Raw genomic sequence first — 24,351 nt, 5'->3', positions numbered from 1 at the left:
GGGATACACATATTTATGATGGCTGGATGGCTGATTATACCAGCATATAACTGAACATATATAGGTAATAGGAAATCATACCCATTTAATGAATTAGGTTCACACTGGAAAAACGATCTAGAAATAAGTAAAGATTTCTTAAATTAAGTTTATTTACCCTTTATTTGAGTAGGTAAATAGGGTAGTTTGCCAGTGGAATGAGTATTTTTACTCTTAAAATAAGATAATTAGGTAATATGCACTTGAAATAAGACAATGCAATTGTGTTTTCCTATTTTAAATGTAAATTGTCTTGTTCCATTGGCAAAATATCTCTTTTTCCTCCTCAATCCAAGAACATATGCACTTATTTTAAGAAAAAAACAACTTATCTAGATTTTGATTTGTTCCAGTGTACAGTTCTCCCTCTGATAACTTGCTGATATAATAATAATATTGGTGACCCTAACGAGAAATTATCTGATTTAATGTCTCAGTGAGATTAAAAATGGCATTGTGTCTGATTGTACAGTGTACAGCTATCTGTTTTTTGCTGACATATTCAGTTAATTGCTTTTGGTCTCACTTTCACTCACCATATAGGTTTTATTTTATATGGTTACTAAGTTGAAGCTGAAATATCTCAGTTGCTGAAAACTATTCTCATAAATATTTGTTTTTCTCAGAGTCTCTAATGTGAAGAGTATTTTAAAAACTTAAACATTTGATGCACAGCCCTCACAGAAGCCAGAAAGAGTAGAACAACCACTATGTACAAAAATGGCTTTGGGAAAATTTCAATAAAGTCAAGATCTCTCCTTACGTTTGTCAGAATTTGTGCAGATCCAGTTAACAATAATTCAGTTATTTGCTTCTCACCAGCTTTATAATTTTACATTTAAACTATGTCACATTTTCTAGGCCCTTCTTGCTTAGATACACTGCTCCACATAAACTTGCTGAGGTATTTAGTCAACAGCAACGCCAATGCTTTTGTTAGAGCAATTAGGTGGTTTTGGTCAAGCTCTGACACAATTTTTTTTTTTGGTTAATAAAGACAACAGAAAGAAATTTCATCACAATTAACGGGCAGCCATTTTACAATATACAACAATCTGAATAAAAACAAGTTTGTTTCCTTTGGCCCTGTGCCAATGACAACAATCTATTTATGTTGAGAATGAGGGGAAAAGTTTTTTTTTTTTTTTTTTTATCATACTTTTTAGGTCATTGCTATTTCCATATGAAAAGTCTGTGATTCCTTCACATAACTTCCTGTAGTTTTCAATCAACCCAGGGATACATTAGGCTCAATACTTAAAACCTAATCGCTCCACTGAGTAGAGATGTTTAACCTGTTCAGGAAGAAATTATGATTTAAAAAAATAAAAAGATCTAAAGATATTCAAATGACAAATTGAAAAACCGGGGGATATAAAATGAGACATACCTAATTTAGCATGAAAAAGGGAAGAAAAGAGATCAGAGAAGTTTATCGCCAGTTTATATTTTATTCCTTTGTAAATACCTTTAAATCCTTCCAAAGATTTTAATATTTTTGCAAATAACTGGTTTCACAAAGACATAAAAAAAACTGTTTTTAAAACCGCGTAAATCACAATTTCTTTAAAATTTCAATCTTCTCTTTTTTACAGCAGCAAAGTTTATTTTTTACTTATTATTATTGCATATTGGTAGGTGTGTCTTTGTTCTTTCATTTGCCTGGCATTTTTACTGGTGATATACCTGAATTTCCCCAGTATAGGGAGAAAAAAGATCATGTCACTTCATTTCGTAAAAGAGTCTAAATGAGCCATACAGCAGAGTATAACGCATAAGTAAATATTCTGCACTTTGATAGATCAACAGCTTAATTTTTATGTGTTTTATTTTTGCTCATTTTAGTTCTCTTACAGTTTTCGTACTGACAAGCTGGGATCTCTCTTTCTAGTTGTGATCAGTTCATGTGTCATGATGTGCAGACGCTAGAGGTTCGCTTTAAGTGTGTCTTTTTCAATTCATTAGGCCCCTTCGTGCCTTGTTTACATTATGGGCTCTGTTTTATTTCAGTAGTCTGCCTGTGGATTTTATATCTGGATTTGCTCTCCCACTTTTTTCTGCCTGTGATTATATTTATTGTTTCCATCTGTGTCTTATCAGGCCTTACTGAGATTTAAACTGCTTTGAACTTAAGACTTGTTTTATTTATGACAGCCTTTCTGGTATTTCACCTTCAGTAGCCAACAACCTACCTTACTTCTGCTGCGTTTTTCTTTAAAAAGTTTTTCTGGTCTTTATATTTGCATTACAACCTTTTATTATGGTATTCTGCATTTAGATGCTATCATTTTTGTTCCACATGAGATCAGAAGTGCCTTATTCAGAGAAAAATATATTCTCAAATATAATCCGTACAACTAACACAAGTTTAATCTGGTTACCATCCAGAATGAATATACAATTAGGTAAAAAGCTTTATTATAGAATTCAAATAATTCCATTTTTTTCATATTTTTATACATTAAAACCACAAACTCAACATATTTATTTAGGTATTGAAATTGACAAGCCGGCATAACGTCATGCACAATTGTTTTAGAACAACAATTGTGCATGCACACCAATATTCATTTTGGTGTGGTGTGCATTTGTATCCAGCTCCCTCTACTCTAGTACTCTTGAAAAAAATCCAGTGCAACCAATTGCCTTCACTTATCCTCAAATTAATAAATCCAGTCCGTTAGTTAACATTATTATAGCTGCAAAATAAAAGTAATCCATAGCTGTATATTTCGAAAAAGAAAAAAATGCAGTAAAGTTTGAGATATGGTGATGGATAATCTAAAGCAGGGTTTGCTTAAACAGCAAATATCCAAAGGCTTGAGCATTTCACAGAGCACTGCTTAAGTACAAACCTACTGTATATCTGAACTGGCATGCAATGACCTGGCATGAATGCTTTAACCATGAATGCTTTAACCAGAGAGGAAGCCATGAGGCTCAGTCTATCTCTGGAGGAGTTGCAGAGCTCTAAACCTCAGGTGGGAGAATTTCTTGACAATTCTTAGATCTGTGTTCTGCAAATTGGCCTTAATGCAAGAAAAAAAAATCAAATAAAGTCACATTTCAACCAGTAAACGTGGAAGATGCTACTTTTAGATCAGATTAAAACTGAACTTCTTGGACTATAACTGTAAAGCTTTGTGAAGCAGACAGCTATCACCCCAAAAAACACTTCATGCTGTGGAGATGTTCAAAAGGAATATGACTAACCAGAACTGATGGGAACACAGACAGAGCTGAATGCAGACTGAACCTGAAAGTAAACCTACTGGGGGCTGCAAGACACTTGATACTGAGACAGCGGTTCCAGGAGAAGGCGAACAACAAGCCTAAACATGCAGCATTAGACCAGGATGGTTCAGGCAGCACTTAATAACTTCTGCTTCAAAAGAAATCTGCAATTAAAGCTGGTTCTAAAAAATATTGAGCCAAGGGGGTGAATCCAGATGCACACCATACATCTAACATTTTATTCTGTCAAAGTAAATGCAGTTTATTCTTGGTGTAAATTCTTTTTTTTTTCCTGCACCTCGTATCTTAGCAACATTTTGCTTCCTTATCAACTAATATCTTAATAAAAAAGAGGTTTGTAGGTAGGTAGACCCGTATAAGGCGGGAAAGAAAGAAAGCTGCAATAGGGCTTTTAAAGACTTTCAAAGTTTTAGGAAACTGTGGTCAGCAGGAAAATTATTTACCCAAACTGTTTGTCAAGAATCCATTTGTGAAGTAAAAACTCAACACTGTGCATTGTCATATTCTGATCAAACTGAAGCCTACTTGGGTGACAGCTCGGTGGTTCCAATTCTTCCCATCACGTCCCATGCATGAACACAGGCAGAAGAGGGAGGGGGGGTGAGGCCATGCAAACAGAATGGGGGGGTGGGGGGAGGAAAGAAGAAACAAAGGCGAGCAAGGTGAGAAAGAATACTTATTACTCATAAGCAACAAATAAAGACATGAAAAAAATACAACGATCAAAAATGAAACAGGAAAAAAAAACGCACTGTGATCAAGGCATGCACTGAACAGCTTATAACGTTTATAATCAACCAGTGTTTCTTTTAAGATTTATAGGAGAGAAACAGCCATCAAAGTTATTCATGTCACACATTAAGCTCTAGTGCGGCAGCAAGATGTCTTTATCTTTTTGTGATATAAAATACAAAATGCTAAGTCATTTCAAACACAGTGAATAAGTGCTTTGCAGATAATCAATAACCAAATGATATCCAGGGCAAAACCAAATAATCTTTTTTTACTTTTCATTATTATTTATTGTTTGTCTATGATTGAAACCCTTTCCAGTCAAACAATCCCAAATGTTTTATTATTCCTTTAATTGATTTATTCTCGTTTTCCTAATTCCTTATATAGGTCAATTGTTACTTATATTTTCTGTTCATTTCTTTATTCCACTCCTTTTTTAATTGTATGCTTAATAAACGTTAAACATTTTTCAACTCCACAACTATTGAAGTGTAATTAAATTATATATTTTTAAGTTTTGATATATTTTTTAATTAAAACCCAAATCACTGTATTATTCCAGGAATGCTTTTTTACATTTTCTTTCTACAGAAAAGCACAAAAATCCTTCATCAATTGTGTGCATTAATGGACAGCTAAATTACATCACACAACTATTGTTAGATTTTTGGTAGCTATTCCTATTATCTAACATCAATCTTTTAAACAACTCAAAAAAACAAACAATTCATTTTTTTTCTCAGGGTTTTTTTTTTATCCTGAAGGTTTCTCCCACACTTGAACTTGTCAGCATTTCTATCGCTGCAGCTCTGAATGATCCTGACAGGACCAAAATGCTGGTCTTGCAGAAACAGATCAATGAAGTCTGCCCACACTGGAAGCCCTATTTTAAAGATTTAGTAGCGATTTTTGTGTTACCTCAGACTGTGCGAGCAACCTAATAGTCCCCAAGAGCTGAAATCCAGAGCTGGACTTATTCTGATACACTGCAATGTTTAATGCTATCACAGTGTTTCACACTGAGACAATAACACACATAAATCATGAACCTTGACATGTTTAAGCACATTGAGGGACACAATCATGAGTTACAATGACAGATGACAAATGCAACACCACACAGCTGAGTTTAATCACTGTGAATCAAATTAAAAACAGATAGTGTACTTACTTCTGGACCAGCAGGCACAACTCTAAAGGAACCTTTATTTTCTCGTATCCAATAAGCCTTTCAAACAAATCTAGATAATTTTTTTCAAGCTCTGTCAATAAGTTTTTCAGGATTTAGTTTATCAAATTCACCTGTATGAAATAATACAAACAGCATTCCTTGTAAAGGCAGGTAAAAATGCCAAATAAAATTAATCTTTATTTGCAGTAAATGTTGAGACCACTTCCTTGTTTTAAAGGTATAGTGGAGGACGTTCTTTTTCCGAGTGGCTCATCAAAATTAGTGTTCCTCCTAATTGTCCATCATTCTTGTGATATGTTTACGTAAAGCCGTCCTACGTGCTCGTCCCATTTTCACTTACAGGTGGTGAATCTGACATAGTGGAAATACTGCAAATCTTCTTTTGGAAAGTAGCTTGTATGAGCGATGCAAACAGCAACTTTTAAACAGAGCGTGCATGAGAAGAAATGGGCTCGTGCACGCTCTTGCACATGTTTAACAGCCGTTCCTTTTTGGGAGCAGGTACAGGGTTGTGCATGTGCATTTTTTTAAGTGCAGAGGGTCGGTCTTTTCAAAATTCACAAAATCTTCCACTGTAACTTTAAAGTAAATTACTGGCGAGTAAGTCATTATCATACTCTAAAATGATATAGCCATTCTTTAAAACTAGGAAAAGAGTCAATAAGTCAGATGTGAGTTGGTATTTTGGTCTGAAACGTCCCATAATTGTAGTAAATAAAGGGTATGGTAGACTAATAGTAAAAACCACAGCCCTAGTAGTTAAATTTAGCTACTTCTTTAAATCATCAAGGGATAAAGACAGGAGAAAGGTTTAAAGTGACAGCAGTGTGTAATTCAATCAGTAATTCATTCTTGGAAAAGACATGTCAAGAAGGTGGCCCTTATTCATGCTAAATTTATTTATATAACTTCAAAAAAGTGCTGAATAGAAAGCACCAAAAAGCATTTAAACACAAATAAAAGAAGACACGAACAGCAGGTGTACAGTGAAAAGTATTTACCTCTATAGGAGTTTTTATTTTTTCATTATTACATTTAATCATTTTTTTTCTTTATCTATTTTTATAAAATAAATCCCCCAAAAGCGTTTAAGTTGTGCATATGTACTCTTTTTTTCTACAACGTTCTTGTGCAACCAGTTACCCTCAGAAGTTACATACTTAATGACATGATGGTGTCACATAATTTGTCAGTTTAAAAACACATTTTTTTAAAGATTAAATTTAACCCTTAAAGAGTTACAGAGTTCCTGCAGCAGGGACTGAAGTGTCTGTCCATATAACCGCAATAAATGGTACGATCCATTGAGATGGATCTTATGGAAGAGTGGCCAAAAAAGGCATGTAAGCAACTCCCCAATGTACTGTATGGAGGAACATGTTCTGGTCAAATAAGACAAGTATTTTACTTTTCATTCATTAAGAGATGTTATGTCTGACATAATGCCAACATATCCCATCACCCCAAGGACACATTCCCTGCAGTGAATAATGGTGATAATAATAAACTTGCCTAAGGCAAGGGAAATGGTGGATGGTGCTACATACAGGAATATTCTTAGGTAAAACTGTCTGTGATTTGAGACTGGGACACTGGCTCACATGTCAGCTGGACACTAACCTGACTCATACTGTTAAACGAACTGGTTTCCTCTCAATTGGTTTGAGGGGAAACACTTAAATGTGTTGGAACGGTCTAGTCAAAGTCCAGACCTAATTGCGATTGAGAATCTATGTGGTTAGACATGAAGATTCATGTTCACCATTAAAAACATTCAGCAATAAAGGAGCTGGAGCTGTTTTGTTTCAAGATGGGGGGAAAAAATCCCAGTAGAAAGACGTGTCCACCTCTGCCAATTAAACCACTTGCTGTTTTAAATGGCTCTACAAAGTGCAAAATTTAGAGATCGGGTGAAGAGATTTGAAGTTTTCTTTTATATAGGCCTATTGCTGTTTAACTGACAGTAACAGAAAAAATTATAGAAATAGTGCACATTTTCAAACAACCAATTTTGAACATAGGTTGTGAGGCAACAAAACATAAAAAATGCCAAAAAGGTAAATACTTTTTCAGGCTATTATACTTGCTGATTAAAGTGTATTACTTTCTACAAAGCCAAGTTAAATTTGAAGTTTGAGGCCTTGATCTAAAGGACTCAGAATTTAAGGAAGTTTGTGGAAAATTAAAGTATGTACAGAAACAATAAGATGTTCAGCTGAAATGTTCTCAGCTGCTTTAAAATGGACATTAGAACAAAAAGCATGGAATAAAACACAAGGAAAGTCAAAAAGCCAAAACTCAGACAATGATTACTTCAGCAGAATATAAAACTTAAAATGAGTTATTTATGAGAATGATACATCTTTATGCTTTTTTCAGTTACATGTTTGAAGTTTGTAAAGGAAAACTACAATTATCTTATTTTTTTACCTCACTTTCTTTAGAGATATTGCAAATTTGATTAATATTTTAAAATTTTGGCCAATAAATGACCAGATAAACAAACACCTCTGAATAGAAAATCAGTATTTTTCCATAGCCATGAAGATTTCTAGACCTATATGTAAAAGAAACCCTGTGGGATGAGCTAAGAAGAAAATGGGATAATCGAGAACTCAGCAGCCTGGATGATCTACGGAGAATTTATGAGGGAGGTGGGGGGGTGATAAAATATTACCAACCTTGTAAAATGTCTTACGTGAATTATTCCTGTTCTATTGTAAAAAGAACTATTGCATGAATGCACATATATTAATTTTGTTGTTGTTGTTTTTTATTCCAAGGCTTTATTCTAATGGCTGCTATAACTTCTGGAGGATGCCATAAACTTTCTCAGAGAGAAAAAGGAGGGGTAATGAAAAATAAAAAAAGCCAGATAATCAGAAAAACTCCATTCACCTTACCTGAAATAAATTATAAAAATAGCATATTCAGCTAAAACTGCAGAGCTCAGCACCACTACTATAAGAAAGGAAGCCAACTTTAACCCACATTTTCCGATGATTTGGTCCTTGTCAGCTGTCAGGAGGCGTTAATGGTTTTCCAGTATCAGTGTCGCAGAGCTCTGGAGTGTGCCCTAGTTTAACAAAGCAATGCCTCTTTGCCAATTAAAATGTGCCAATTAGCTCGAGATCCTGTGATGGCTCTTCAGCAAATACTCATCACTACGGAAAACATTTAGATAATTTATAAATGATTACGCTCTTAGTTCAGACTTATTCTCAACCATTCAAAAGAAAAGAAAACCAAATAAATTTTATGTAAATTGGCAATTAGATGTATTTTAATACAGAAGAGAAAGTAATCTGTCAATTTCGTTTAAACCCTTCAATGAATTTTTAACATTTAACTTTTAAACAAACTTATTTTTGATTGACACCTCTTCAATCGCTAACAGACTCACCTCATCTACGTTCTCGAAGGCGTTGATGACATCATAGGGCAGGCAGGAGAGCAAGTCGATAACAAACCAGGTCTTCAGGTAGTTCATGCGGATCAGCTTGGGGTCCGAGATGACCTCGCCTGCGGGCCCCACGAACGTGGTGTGAAAGTTTAACACGATATCCACCAAGAAGATTACATCAACGATGCTGTCCACCACCAGCCAGGTCACGTTGTTCTGCTTGGTCTTGAAGGAGACGTTGTAGGGCACCATGATGGCGGTGTAAAAGGTGAGGATGAGGATGACCCAGTCCCATGTGGTTTTGAAGAGGCAGTAGTGCAGGATGATGTGAGGAGGGGTTTTGGGGGTTTCCTGTTTGTACTGAGGTAGGATGTCAGAGCCAAGCTGAAGTACCTTCCAAGTAGCAGAGCACAATAAAGATAACAGAGAAAAATATACCGATTTTTTGCCACCATGGGCCGAATTAAACTGTAGTTTTTCGGCTAAATTGAACTCACCTCAGCTAGACGGGAGTGCTTATGGACATTTTCTCCTTTATGAACCGTAGGCTGTAGCTGCTGTAACACTCCCCTGCTGCTTGTTAGAGCTCGAGTCAGTCGTGCAAACTTCCCCCAACCTGGAGTTTATACAAACACATTGTGGATAAGAACCAGGTACTGTATGTTTAACTTGATTTTCAATCAAGAGAGACATTCTTTTAAAATGCCCTATTCTGCTGCAAATCTGTTCATCGTTAGGTACCTATAACATCAGATAGTAGAGCATGCTTCGCATGCGTTACAATGAGAAGATGTTGAATGCCAATGTGCCTCTGGGAAAAGAACATCTATGAATCTGTGTATGCTAGTGAGGGTGGATGGGACCAGAAATGAATTATTTAAATCCAGTCTATTTGCTGTTTTTCTAGATTTAATATGCTGCAAGGACAGCATTCAAAACGAGCCCTCTAATCATATGGGATCACTTAATATCAGTATCAGAAGATGGTTAAACATCATGCCTCTGTGGGAGAGCTTAGTTACTGTAAAACTAAATGAATGCAGACCTGAAATTTTTAACATTTTTTAGATCAATCAGCACAGGTGGCCTTATTAGAACAGCCTTACAAGACACAAAGCAGGCTGCCTAAATCTTGATCTCTTTTGTAAACTGAATTAGCCAGGGACATTTTTCATTTGTTGTAGCAAAAGTAAAATATTTCTAAATGATCCTTATACCGTGCTCCTTCCTATTTCCTTTTCAAATAACTCACCAATAATATTAAAAGTTACACATACAAACATGATGCAGAGCAGCGCTGAATTTAAGCATCACAATGCTTTTCAAACCAGCAGCAAGAAGCAAACATTTTTGCAGTTGTTTCCAAACAAATGGTGCAAGTTCTTAAATTTAAGAACTTACACATTTAAGAACTTATACATTTCTAATTAAATTTTCAAATGTTGCTTTTTTACATTTTTTATGTTTATTGCCAGGTCTGCACAGGTGAACAATGAATAAAGGAGAGATTATAACATCCTGAAGATTATCTATTGCGCTGAGAAACCAGGCCGGTATCAGGAAGAGATTTTTAGATATATTTTACAGGAAAGGTGGAATTGAAAGCAAGAGACTAAACAATAGGTCAAAAATCCTGAGAGGGTGGTTACACCCCTGGAAATATGGTTTGGATTCTTTAAATTATGCTATTGTTGTTATCATTGGGATTGTTGTTATCTATCTAAATGTCATTCCATCAAAACATTACGCATTGAAAAAAAATTTAAAAATGAAAATAAACTTATAATATGACAAAATACTATTTTTATATCATTCTATAATTCACAATCCACCTGCCAAACAAGCTGGGGGCCAAAAAAGGTTCACTTTAGGCCCTGCTCATGAATGAATGTGAATATAGATATTATTTAAATTAGTTAAAGTTTTGAATATGTTTCATTAAAAAAAACAAAATTGTGGAATGCTGGGTCTGACCTTTGGAAGAATCATCCTCAATGGGCTGTTTAAAGGCTGTGATATCGCTGAATGTACAGAGGAACAGAACCACTTTCTCTTGTTCATTGCGAATGGGAGCAATCTTCACAAAAAACCAAACCGGCGTCCCTGGAAACACAGAAGACATGCTTAGCTTCATCATCTGCTTACTTTGAGAGGAAATTACCTATTATGAATGAAGAACAAAACAGAACTTCTTAAAGGAATGTAAAAAATGCCTACATTTTATGTACAGAAATTGATTACTTTTTATTTAATTCAGATTTTCTGATATACTCTTACTTTTTTTTCCTCACATCTTTTAAGGTACATGTATAAATATATTTTGAAAAAGTAGAGCAGGTTACTATAAAAACGACTGTGTGCCTGCCATCTTGATTTTTATCCCTTAATCTAATATTACCCATTATAAGTATTTGATATCTTACTAGATTTGATCATTTTATATTATAATTGTTTTGCCCTGTAACCAAGCAAATAATATGTACCTTGAATTTCTAATGAAATGTACACAGTTATAATGTTGTTAATATTTACACCAAGAATAAGCTGATTTTATTAATGGTGAAAAATGCACTGCTAGATTCACATCACATGTCTAATTTTTTCATCCTAGTTTAAAAATAAAAACATATCTTAGAATTCCCTGGAAAAAGATGTCATCATTCTAATAACATTTTAGAAAGATTAAAAAAGCTCATATCATGGTTTAAGTAGGTGGAAAACTCGGGAAATTTATATGTATTTTTCCATGTACTATTTTTATCCAGACATTAAAAATCACATTATAATTTAAGAAAAAATAATACTTTTCAGTCTTTTAAAGACTATATAAAAACCTATGTTTTAATCAATCTAACTGTAATTCTTATCATTTTTACCAAATTATTAAATATTAATAATTCTGTCTTTGTTTTCTTTTATGAACATGGTCAGTTTTGTTTAGATTTATTCTATATAAATTGAACCATTATCCCTGACTTATTTTAGTTTTATTAGAAGATAATGTGACTCTTTCAAGGGAAAATTAATAATAAGAAATAATAAGAAAAATGGGAAGTGATTATAATGAATATGTGCTCTAAATAATTATTATTCACTGAGTTCATGTATGTGATGATTATGTAAAAGCAACTTATTTTGTTATTTGTGAAAGAAATCAATATGGGTTTGGGAATAATTCAAATTTATTTCAGAAAATTATTATTCTTGTTGTTTAATTCACTTATTGTTCAAATTATGCAGAATTTGTAAATGGGCTTTGACTGTTTCTTATATCACTACACTTCATATCATAATTGAAACTTTAATATTCTATTAAATTTCACCTGCACATGAAAAAAAAACAGCAATATTTTCCTTTGGAAGGTGTTCTAGTATGAATCTGGCTCTTAAACCAATTAGCACATTTCTACAGACGCTGAAATGTTCTGGGCTGCCTTTGAACTACAGAGGCTCTGAAAGCATTTGCATTACAAAGACTGGAGACTCTCATTTCTCTGTTTCTTCACATCCACTACTGCTACTTACTGTTCTTCTTGTACATCAGGATCTCAAATGAGTTCATCTCATAATTCTCGAACGTCAGTCGGACTTTTTCCGTGGTGTCCTTGTCAGTGAGCTCCCCGTACATGAAGCTGAAAACAAGAGAGAATACATTTAAATACTTGATTGACAGCCAGGGGAAGATTGCTGAGCAAAGCTTAATTTATGAATATATCCAAGCAGCAGCTGCTTTTTTTGTTTTTGTTTCTGTCTGTCAGTTTGAAAAAGCATGTGAAGGATGGGCTTTTTTTTTTTATCATTTTCCACAAATGATAAAATGCAGATCAGGTTTCTTATCAGCTCTGCTGTCAATTCTAGACAAGCAGCACCCTCAAGCTGCCAAATTTCCCCTTGTCCTTTAAATGAGCAGCTGTCTCAACCTCCATTATTGTTGTAAACCCTCCAGTCAATCTGCTAACTGTAAATTGTCTCAGCAACATGCAAAATACACTATGTTGTCCATTGTCTACATGCACAACTTATTACTGGGAATGGCTACTTTGAAAATAATTTCTTTCCATATTTTCAGCTAATTTACTGCCACTTTTTAGCAGTGTTGAGATTTAATATTAATTTCTATCCAGGTAAAAGTTACCAAACGTCTTTTTCTTGACTCTCTGCTCTTTATTTGGGCTGTTTACAGTACATTTAGCCATGCCCTGGAGACACCTCTATGCTGCTCAGTGAGCAGGAAAGAGGCAGTATTTCTGTCTAAAAATGTTCCAGTAAACTCAGTTATTGTGTTTAAAGCTGCAGATTTTGCAGAGGGTTGTCTTGATACAGGCTCAAACTGGGATCCGTTTTTTTCCTGTGTAAAACCAGCAGCTATGAAGAGAAAGAAATTGCATTTTTTGTCCCCCTTTATAAAAGAAATATAATAATATAAATATAAAAAAATAATCATAATGGTTCTAACTATACTATCGGTTAATGACACAAGGTGTATGCCAAAGCATTTGGAGAAGCTGAGACAGATTCCAGCTTGTACCAAAACAAGAAAAAGAATAAAATTTTAAGATATAATTCCTTTTTTCATTCTATTTTATCTGTCTTATGTGTTTTATTGTGAAATTGGCCATTAATATTGGCCCAGAAATGGCCATTGCAAAAATAATTGTCAGTCACAAGGAAAATAAATATTTACTAAGAGTAATTTCCTGAGCCTTATAATCACTTGTCATGTCTTCTTTAAAACTTTTACAGGATGCAGCACATGTTAGGTTTCAAAGTGAAGGTAGAGATCAAGGAATTCCCTTCCCTCAGTTTAGTAAATCCATGCAGTTGGTGTGTCTGTGCAGCAGACTGATTGCGGATCTGCTGGGTTATCATGACATATTTTATTAAAGTAGTTAGTTGTCTGTCACAGATGAAAAACTGCAACTGGGATTTTGTAATCATTTATTCTGGAGTATATTAACGCTGGGAGTGAGAAATGATTCAGCTCTCTGCTGTATTTATTTGAGCCTATTCACTGATATTACTAATCCGAGAGAACAGATTTCCCTAACCTCTATTTTCAATCTGAAACCTGTTTCTTTCTGGGAGCTGAAAACTTGAAACAAAAATTACCAAAACAAAGAGAGAACAAAAATTACAAATATATGTTATTTTGCTTATTCAAATTGTCCTACCACTAGTCTGTGACTTATGCCAAAAAATTAAAATATAATGATAATACATAGATTGCTGGTTAGAAATTTTCATGCAGTTATAATCAGGATGGATGTCTTAATTTAGAGATAACCTAAAATTTGTAGAAACATATATGATTATACAGCATGTTAGACAGTGTCATGCTGAAGGCTATTTCTCTAAAACATCTTATCAAAGTAAATAAAATAATTGAAGATGGTGGACTCCTTCCAAAGATCAGCTGGATGATTGAAACCTTTACACAGGTTAGTCCCCCAACAGGAAAATATCCTAATAACACTTAAAATCTTAACAAACACTGATAAAGGAAAAGCATCACAAAGATGGCTACAAAAAGTTACTTTTTCAGCAAATCAGTCAAAATGAAAACAGATTTTGAACACATCTTTAACCAAAGAAGGGATATTATTTCACAGTAACCATAGTTTTAAGGAAGAACTGGGACACGATCACTGCCTCCTCATAAAATAATGGAACTAATTCAAGGAGATGTCTGAACTAAATCTTTAGAAACTGTCCCCAAATACATCTAAAGGCTTGAGTGAAATAAAACGGAGCACTAGAAGACACAATCTTACTCATAAGACCAGAAAACAATGAAGGGTTAATAATCATGATGTCTAGAGTACCCCCTAAATAGGAGTTTAACCTAAAGATTGTTGAGGCAGCCATGAGCATTTTGAACCAAGCTCCAGAGCCATTCAGCTCACTTCATGTGTTCCTGCTGCCTTAAGCAGCCGTTTCCAGCATGATCTAAATATAACTTGTTATGAAATACAAAAGGAGGGCCGTATCTAATAAGACAGTCTGACGCTTTCAGAGTAGCGCTTGATGTAATAACGCTGATTAATGTCGCCCCTTGCTTGTTCTGTCTTTTCTTTGCCGGAAGGAGAGCAACTTTCTTCAAAGAAAAGTATTGCATAATAATTTACAAAGCGACTTCCTTGTCATGTGTGGAAATTCCCAAAGGTCTGCCATAGAGTTTACAAGATCCAGCACGATAAAAACATCATGGAGACACAGGAAGAGCTGTTAAGATGGTGATAACATCTTTGATCTAAACACATCTATGAGCCACAGGGATTTAGATTGTAGACTCTGGGGGAATGAGCATACATTTAGGGTTTACATCGTCCTCAAAAAACATCCAAGACCCTCAACGACTGAATATTTCATAGTAGCACAACCAGGCTTAAAAAGATGGTTCAAGACAGAAACTAAAAAAGGCTCAAAGACCATGTGATAATTAAAACCAGAGTGAAATGTTTGAAGAGAAATGAAAGAAAGAAGTGAAACTTTCTGAAAGACTATCCATCTAAAAGTAATTAAGGCCAAATCCTACAAATTATGTGTATTGTCAAAAATGTTCAAAAGAATTTCATTATTAGTTTGAATGATCAAAAGTTTCTAAAAGATGTATATATATGAGAATCAACAAAAACGTTAGCAACAATATACGTTTGGGTACAATTAGAAAAAGTAAAATTATTGGACTAACATGTAATAACACAGAGCACATGTCAGATTAAATAATACTACTTCAGCAATAGAATCCAGGTGTTACTTTATTGTATGTCTCGTACCATGTCTGTTGGTTGTGCTGTCCTTATTACATCTCTTTGCAGGTGATGAAGCAGACTGAAAATCTTTTGTCATTATCCCCCTTTTATCTCCTCTTACATCTTTTCTCCTTATTTTCTGTTTTTCTTCTTCTGTTCTACTTGCATTGCAGTGTCCATATAATCTGTAAAACTTCCTGCATAATTATAATAAAGCAATTTATATGCATGAAACAAGCGGAACACTATGGCAATAGCTCTACTGCTCCACTTGTGAACGTAAAATCTGTTGGGCTCTTTTTGGCATCAAGACAATTATTCTTATTGCCACAAAAAAGAAAGAAAAAGTCCAATTATATATTTACATACACAGTATACAGTAAAAAAGAAATATATTGAGTTGTTTTAGTCTAGTTAGGAATACCGAAAGGGTTAGTATGTTATAAATCCTGGAACAAAAAGAAAACTCAATTTTTTCTTAATTCTAACATTTTATTTTTTTTCACAATTTTGTAGACTTGCCATTCAGACTATATGACTTCTTTCGTGTATCCTTTAATAAGAATCTTTCAGTAGCTGGTTGTAATTTTGGCCCATGCCTTTAGACAGAACTAGTGTAACTCGGTCAGGTTGCTTGGAACTACCTTTTCAGTTCTGTGACTGAAGTCAAACTCATCTGTTAGGAAGAACCACTTTTATCTGAGCTTTAATCTTCAGCCTAAATTTGTGAGATTCTGTCTCAGTACTTCTGCATATAGTCTCTCCATTTTTTTTCTCTCCTTTTTAATGAAATACATAGCTATGTAGACACTAATGCATTTGTAAATGCATGCAGTGTTATGCAGCCACGCCATACTTCACAGTTAGGATTTTATTCGCAGATTTGCAAGCTGGTGTTCTTTTCTTCGGTGTTGCAAAACACATACTCTAAATTAAGGACATGTCTCTAAATATTATGGTTCTTGACCTGGAGAGCAGCCGCAAAAAGTTATCAAATTTTTATGTTGCTTTTGGATGAGGGTGTCTCCTAGTCTGAGAGAGTGTAAATAATTAACTAAGCAAAAACAATAAAATGTGTCTAAAATCTTTATTCTATTATCAGTATTCTGAGATTCTGCCACTGGAAATAACGTTTGCAATCATAACTGACAAAAACATGTAAACTTTAGTCTGACTGAATGTCATGGAAAAGGTTATATATAGTAAATGTAAATATCTGGTTTGACTGTCATGTCCCAATATGAGGGGTTAACTCTGGAAAACAAGATGCAGCAAGAGCAGCACACCCTCATTAACTGTACCCAAGTTCAGTACTGGTTGCTGGGAGACTGTAAAGACATCCAGGAACTCTGCAGTATTTTTCAAGGTGCAGACTGGAATCCAGGATGTGTATGTCAAGCTGTTGGATGAAAGCCGTAAGGCTACGTTAACTGATCAGGACAAGGAGGACAAAGGTCTAGCTGCTAAAATGGGGTTAATAACTTTCATTTCTGATTGTTTAGGCTCATTTAGAAACAATCTTACAGCTTATTGAGATGTTGGGAGAGTTGTGCAGCATCATTCAATTGCAAAACAGCATCCAATCAGCAATAACTCTTACTGAATTTTAATGTGATTGGCTTTTTCTGAACTGATGTTCTGCACTTCATTTTGGTATTTTTATTGGCTTGGTCTCTCTGTGTATTGTATCCTTTATTTTAAAGAGTCTAAGTGAGTTTTAATATGACTTTAACTTGGAAGCTGAGCTTGACACAAAACAGATTCATTTAAAACTCGGACGTTAATGGATCTAGGATGACTAAACAAAACATAACCAAAACTGGTGTTCTCGTTAGGCTTCCCGATAGACCAAGTCTGAGTAGCACCATCTCACTGCAGAGCTGAGTCTGACATGGTTTTTAGACATGCAGCGTGAGAAGGTAGCATCAGAGAGTCGATTCTCACAGTTTGAGAACATGCATCGTGAGCTGTGACCTTTTAAACCCTGTGGTTTCATTGTACAGTTTGAGCTTTAAAGCTGCAAGCAACGATTAAAAAGATTGTACAATGTATGCCCGTATTAAAATGTTGGCTAACATAATGTACTTATGGATAAATAATAAAATAATAAATATAGAGGATATGTTAGGTTTCTGTTTCTGTTATGTTTTTCTTTTGGATGTTCAGTTTTGCTTTGCTCTTTGTTTTATAGTTTTTTTATAGTTTAATTCTTATTTTAATTCTTATTTTGTTGTGTTCCTCTTTGCTGGGTCCTCGTCTAACCTCCTCCAACTCGTCTCTCTGAGCCTTCCTCCTTGTTACAGTGATTCCCCTGATGTCTCCATGGTTTTTGGTACGTTTTGACTTGTTTTCATGTTTATTTGATCTTTGGATTTTTGGATTTCTGGTTTCCTGTTTATTTGGACTTTGTTTTCATATTTTGGATTTTGGATTACAGATTACCTGCCTCTGTTTTCAGTTTACTTTCATTTAATCACCAAGAAATCTCACCTCTGCCTTCCTGCCTCTGCTTTGGGTCAACTAACCATAACCAAATCTTGACAGGATATACCTAATAATAATTAAATAGGACATACCTAACAAACTTTTAAAAAATTAAATAATAAACTGCTTCACTCCGAATTAATATTTTGTCTTCTTAAAATCGTTTCCTCATTTGTCTTCTATTTAAACTTTGGCTTGAACTATAGAAATAACAGGCACTATTTTTCCCTTCATGTTTTATTAATCAAAGAGATATACAATGGAGAGAGTCTGGAGTGAGTCAGCAGCTGATGGCTTACAAGATAACATAATAACCATAATGATAGCATTTGTTCATCTACAATCATCTTCTTTATTATATAGTATACGTCAGATTGATCAATTTCGAAAAAGAAAAAGCAATGAATATAGTCTCTATCACTAAAAATGTACATAGAGTTTTTAAGGAGTCTGGTGCCTTGGCAATGGAATCAAGACTAAAAAGCACATTCAGTTTCACTAGGTAAAGGTTGCTTATAACGGCATCTATAAATGTGCCAACTCTACATGTTGGAATACAAGACCAAACAATGGCAACCAATTTCACATTATCAAAGAAATCAAGTTTCAAGTCATTAGGAGAGGACAGCTTAAAAATTTGACACTACACTACGTCATCCCATGCTGACATTAATACTCTGCTCCGCTATCGCCAAGAGACAGCATGCTAGCTGATTGCCAAAGAATGCATTTAAGGAGATTTATAAAACTACTACAGCCAACACATACTTAAAAACTGGAGCTATAAGGGGAACCACCATCTCTGCATAAGAAATATGATTGAAAAATATTCATCATATATCATAGAGAGCAACAGCTTTTTTTAAGACGCAAATCAAAAGGATTTCCACATGCATGCTCCAAGGGCAACTCATGTAACTGGGACTAAAGAGTTGTCAATCCTTCAGAGAGTCACTGAGGCTAATCAGGACTAAAAGGCTTTAAACTGCTGGAGCTCATAACGTATTTGACTCTGGAGCAATAGAACAAGGTCATATAGTCTAAGAGTCGAGGTTTACAATTTTCTAAGAGTAATGGGCACATCTGGGTGAGAAGAAAGATAAATGAGGGGATATTCCCATCAAACCTCATGCCTTTCACCCAAGGAGCTGTAAAGGCAGGTCTATAAGCTGGGTAGATGCAGTTTCTTCATGTCTACTTTCAACAACTATCTGAAGAAACTGAATGACAGGTTGTTCCATTAGAACATGTCCTTTTCTCTGATCTCATTGAAATGCTCCAAGATACCACCGTTAGGCTCAATTGTTAAAGAGGAGGATTACATTTTCTTTTAATCAGACTCTAGTAATCCATGGTAAACATTTGATTGCAGAACTCTTCACTTTGCTGCAAGAATTTTTAAATTCTTGCAGCAAAGTGAAGAGTTCTGCAATCAAATGTTTTAATTTCTCCTGCAGGACACAAAAGTAGATAAATGTAAATAACTGTCACCTAAACCAACATTTTCTGTTAAATCTTATGTTAGGCCATTTTATTTATGCTACATTTACAAACTAACACATAACACTAAACTAACACTAAAACATAAATCATTATATTGGCTAATATATAGTTCTGTAATGTAGAAAACCACATAAAATCAACGTCTCCTGAAAGTAAAGCATCTCACTTAACACTTGTGTGTTATCAAGTGGGTAAGAATTGCTATGAGCTCTCATGTGTATTTTTAATTTGTCATCATATACTATATTTAGTTTGTTTTGAAGTCATTTTTTAAATTAGATTTAGAGGCTAGTGTTACAGTATGAAAATATAATAACAACCGGGTTTTATAATCTAAGATTAACAGTTTTAAAGTAAAAAGATTTAGAATGCTTGTTGCTGACTCGGAAAACAGCCTTTGTTTTTTACTGCCCTGTAGTCAATTCATTTCAGAAAATAAAACACATTTTTAAATGGACCCATAAGAATTCAACAAAGCTATTATAAAACCAACAAATGAATTATTTTAATTGATTTATTTCAGTTGAGTAAAAAGGTCAAGGTCTTTTGGTTTTTATATGTTTAATGAATTTTCATTGATTTACTAATTCTAAACTAATTATCTCTATCCCTTTTTTCAATTATCCTTCATTGTCCATCAGTGTTCTCACTTACCCTTGCCATGTAGGCTGCTTACCATTTCACCACCTATTACTCATAGAGCAGGGTCTGCATACACTATCCCAATCACTCCTCACTCTATCATTTATTATCATTGTTTGGTGCTGAATCCTCTGTCTTTCTGTTTGGAGATTGTCCTCTGGATTTCCTGTTTTGTTTCTGGTTCTCTCTTTCCAACCAGAACTCACTCTATATTTGGTTCATTTTACAACCATAGCAGAAAACTGAACTGGAAGTGAATCTGCAAAGGTTTTAGCAATTAGAAATTTGTCTATCAAAAAACAGTCAACAACCTTGGTAAACCTAATTTCCAGTAACCACGGTGACAGCAGTAATACGTCGATTACCCTAATTTTATAAAAACCAAACCACAAGAAGTCTGCAAAGGTGAAGATGAAGATAAATGTTTGCTTTCATCCTGATTTAATGATCCAATTAAAAAAAAATCCAGTCAGCTGAACTACTTGAAACTAAAGTTATAAATGAGTAAAATATCTAGGTGTAGAACTCCTGGGTTATTTGTTATTTAAAAGCTTTTCCTGTGTTTTTGGGAAAAAAAATTTATCCTATGAGCAGGAACACTGTAATAATGATGTTGCAATAACTACATTACATACTTTAGAAAAGAAGATATGAAGCCTGGCTCAAGCAGTGGAAGGCAAACTGCTCTGAAACAACTGTCTTCTCAGGAATTACCCATCTAAGCTTACATATTAGCCTAAAAGGAACCATAGTCAGAAAGTTGGAAAAAAAAACTCACCATTTATTTGATTTCTGGCACAGAAACTGTGTGCTGACATATCTTCTAAATATATTTAATTTTCATTCATCAATCATTCATCTCCCATCTACTTACCAAAAACCATATTAGCAATTAAATAATAAAAGCACCATAAATTAATGAAGCTCTATAGATGAAACTGACATGTATATTTTTCTATAGATACTTAGAAACTATCATGTATTACAATAATATATTAAATCCTTTTGCCAGTATTATAAAAAGTTGTGACTTATCTATCTTAAACTAAACTAAATACATTTCGACATTTGTGTGAATGCTATTATTTTTACTGTGTGAAGTGAAAAGTTAACATGATTTAGCTCTCTGTGCAACTCTTTTAAGAAATATCAATAGATTCAGCAAATTGCTGTACTTCAAATAAACTAAAGGTACTTAGGCTAAGGGTCCAGATGTTGTGACGGATATACCTCTATCATTATTTTTCTTTTTATAAAGTTTATTTCTAAGAACAACAGTTTAGTGATTAAGGTTTTTTTTTCTTACTGCATAATCAGACTCTTTTTCCATAACACTTATTTTCAGTTTAGCTTTAAGTATCCATCGTTGCAGAGGTAACAATAACAAGAGTAAGATTTTTCATAGCAACCTCTGTTTTAAAAGCCAAAGCCACGAGTTATTTTGGAAAAAGGAAATCCAAAGGAAGAAAAACTGTAAATAATTCATACTTAAATCAGCAATCCTGATCATAATAGCACACTAGAACGTACTCCTTCCTTTTTTAAATACAAAGCGTTAGTTTCCCATCTGTGGAAGGTGTCTCTCGCATGACTATATATCAGTAAATAAGGTATATCCATCTGTTTTTCCAGTGTGAGTGAGCTTCCTGTCACAGAGAGGATCTTTGCAGGTGGATGGACCAACCCATGTTGCTACACCTGAGAATATATCTCATTCAAGATGACTAGCATGTTTATAAGGAGGGAAAGGATCGTCTCTCTACACCGGATGATTATCCCTGATGGTATTCCAGCCAAAGAACTAAACCAAGCCAGGAATATCTTTCTTGTTGAATTTGTCTTCTTTTCAATATTTTATTGTTCCAGACAACCAGTGAACCTCAGTTTGTCTCTGATCTTCATGAAAAAGATCTTCCCTGTGTGCAGTAGTTCTTAGTCTTCATCACCTGTCTGTCTTCTCTCTAGCATAATGTCTCTTGCAAGTACCAACCCTCTCCTATTTCACTCAGATTTTCCTGGACCTCTGGGATTATAGACTGCAAAGCCTGCTGGATCAAACCCTACAGATCCATGCTACCTCTCCTTCTTCTCTCAGTAAGCAAATCCATCAACCATCAGTTGTCATCAACCAACTCCTTCCAGTCTGCCTACTACTGAGCTATCTCTATAGTTATGCTGTTATAGGCTTAGACTGCTAAAGGACACGGGGATCCCTTTTTCATCGTTCTGCTTCAATCTATTACTATTCTCCCACTCTGCAGAATTTGTTAGTTTAATCTCAAACGCTATGCTCTCTTTGCTTTTTCTCACAGTAGCTTCATCTGGTCTGTTCCTGTATGGCTGTGACACCATCCTGAAGAGAAATATCAGCTGTGCTGCTGCCATCAACACCTTTGTTTATAGATATTGGCCTGGATGTGCTCTCTTCATCCTTTTACATGGGAGCTGGATCAGAGCTCGTCTGCTGTGTGTTTCCTGGACGGGTCCGTCTGTGAAGCTGGTTTACGTTGCCTTTGTATCTCTGCTTCTTTCTGTATGTCTTCTTCGGACTCCTTCAACCCCAGTCGGCCTCGGCAGGTGGCTGATCACGCTCAGGTTCTACTTCCTGTTAAAAGGGAATTTTCCTCTCCACAGTCGCTACAAGTATACTTAGTGTGAGGGATTGCCTTTGAGTCAATGAGTCGATGCAATCAACCTTCAGCAGAACCAGGCTCAGAGTGAGCTGCCATCTGCCGATGCCGACTGGGGTTCAAGAAGATAACTATTTTATCCTTAAAGCTGTTTCTTTCGTCGTTGGATCAGTGACGTATTTCCGCCTTGGGGCACATAAATCTTTGCCCATAGACCTGCTAAAAGTTGTACCGGTACATGCGCAGTAGCTCCTCTGCAATGCAAAAAATATGACCATCGTGGGGCGCAGCTCTCCTGTCCCGAGAGCTGAAAGAAACTTTATTTGCACACCACCTCCCGCCATTATATAGTTATTTAGCAATAAGGCATGGCTAACTGCATCCAGCAAGGGTAACACTTAATTCTGCTTTCCCTGCCTCCTTTTTCAAATGTCAGAGTCTGACCCAGCCTGGATAAAGACAGGTAAGACTGATTTAAAGCACTTTTTAGAGAATTTTATAATGTTTTTTTTTTGGGTTTTTTTGTTGGCAGCCATGTAAATATACTGTTGTGACACCATAGGATTCATTTGATTGGTTTGTGGTATACATCTATTTTAATGTACTTTAAAATAGATTTGTGTTGCTCTTTAAATAAAATGTTAAAATTCACTGGTTCTCCATGTGATTCTGCATGTGGGTCAAAAAACCTACAAACCAAAGTGACACCCTCCTCCAACTCATTTCAATTACCTCAGCTCAGGGTTTGGAGGAACTTGTCATTAATCATTCATTAATTGTCAGGTGGACGTATCGAGTACCCTCCAAACTCATTTGTGAGACACATTAATAAATGTTAGCAAAACGCTTTCTATCAGCTCCTCAATTTAGTCAGGAGCTTTCCAGGTTTTATTTCCTTCCTCTTACACCACTTTTCCTCGCAGCAGTCTGAAAATACACCTAAAACAAATCATCTGACACTCGCTTTTTATATTTGTGCTGGCAAGTGTTCTGAAGCTTATGTTAAGGGGGCCCGCAGGTCTGAAATAGTAATAGCCGATGTGCTGGCTGTGACGAACACCAACTCCAAGAGCAGATGAAATCTCCCACGGTTTCTTAAATCTGCCAGCACCAACTGTGATCCTATTTATATGGGCACAGACTTGCTTATTACAGGCACAGTAAAACACAAGTTGGATAATAGCTCCCTTAAGCAGAAATATTGCTCATTTCCAATTGTTTTTATTGCTTTATGCAATGTTTCTGCAGCAGACTGTTGGTCCACGGTTTTACAGTTACAGTGACAAAGAAGCAGTTTCAGCTCTTACAGCCTCATTACATCACAGATCTGTGGCCCCGTTATCTGCAACAGGAAACACCAACTGGACTCAGAATATCACATCAGATTTTCATTATCTACTTTAAAAGAAAAGCAATGCTGGCAGCAGTGTGTTCGAGACCATGTTTGATGCACACGTACTTTAATCATTATGGTAATTACCATGAGCTCTTGACTTAATTGACAGCTGTGTAAAGTTTATTATAATGGCAGATAAATGGAAAATTTGTAATTTTGTCACAGCTCTGCCTTTAAGCATTATCAGCGTCATGATTCTGTCAAAGTCAATAAGTCAACAAGTCTGCCACTTTGGGTCACCCAAAAAATCTCCAGAACTCTCTGCATAGATAGAAGGAAAGTAGGTCAATGATCATGATTCAAAGAGAAATTTCATTAGA

At 35.1% G+C, this 24,351-nt stretch overlaps 1 protein-coding gene across 4 annotated transcripts in view; it reads right to left on the bottom strand.

Annotated features, from left to right (window-relative positions):
- Positions 1-24,351, bottom strand: part of LOC107089888 (potassium voltage-gated channel subfamily H member 1-like) — a 79,281-nt gene that overhangs the window by 41,388 nt on the left and 13,542 nt on the right. For 3 of the 4 annotated variants that reach the window (XM_015382915.1, XM_015382916.1, XM_015382917.1), the window contains 4 exons: positions 12,150-12,256; positions 10,599-10,727; positions 9,122-9,240; positions 8,625-9,017 (listed from right to left, as the gene is read on the bottom strand). In XM_015382915.1, coding sequence (XP_015238401.1) covers positions 8,625-9,017; positions 9,122-9,240; positions 10,599-10,727; positions 12,150-12,256 — 748 coding nt within the window. The remainder of the gene's footprint in view (positions 1-8,624; positions 9,018-9,121; positions 9,241-10,598; positions 10,728-12,149; positions 12,257-24,351) is intronic. The other variant, XM_015382918.1, reaches the window with a different exon arrangement.

Source organism: Cyprinodon variegatus, unplaced genomic scaffold, assembly GCF_000732505.1.
Source record: "Cyprinodon variegatus isolate N-32 unplaced genomic scaffold, C_variegatus-1.0 Scaffold270, whole genome shotgun sequence".
Taxonomy (NCBI): domain Eukaryota; kingdom Metazoa; phylum Chordata; class Actinopteri; order Cyprinodontiformes; family Cyprinodontidae; genus Cyprinodon; species Cyprinodon variegatus.
This window is presented reverse-complemented; position numbering and strand designations above follow the sequence as displayed.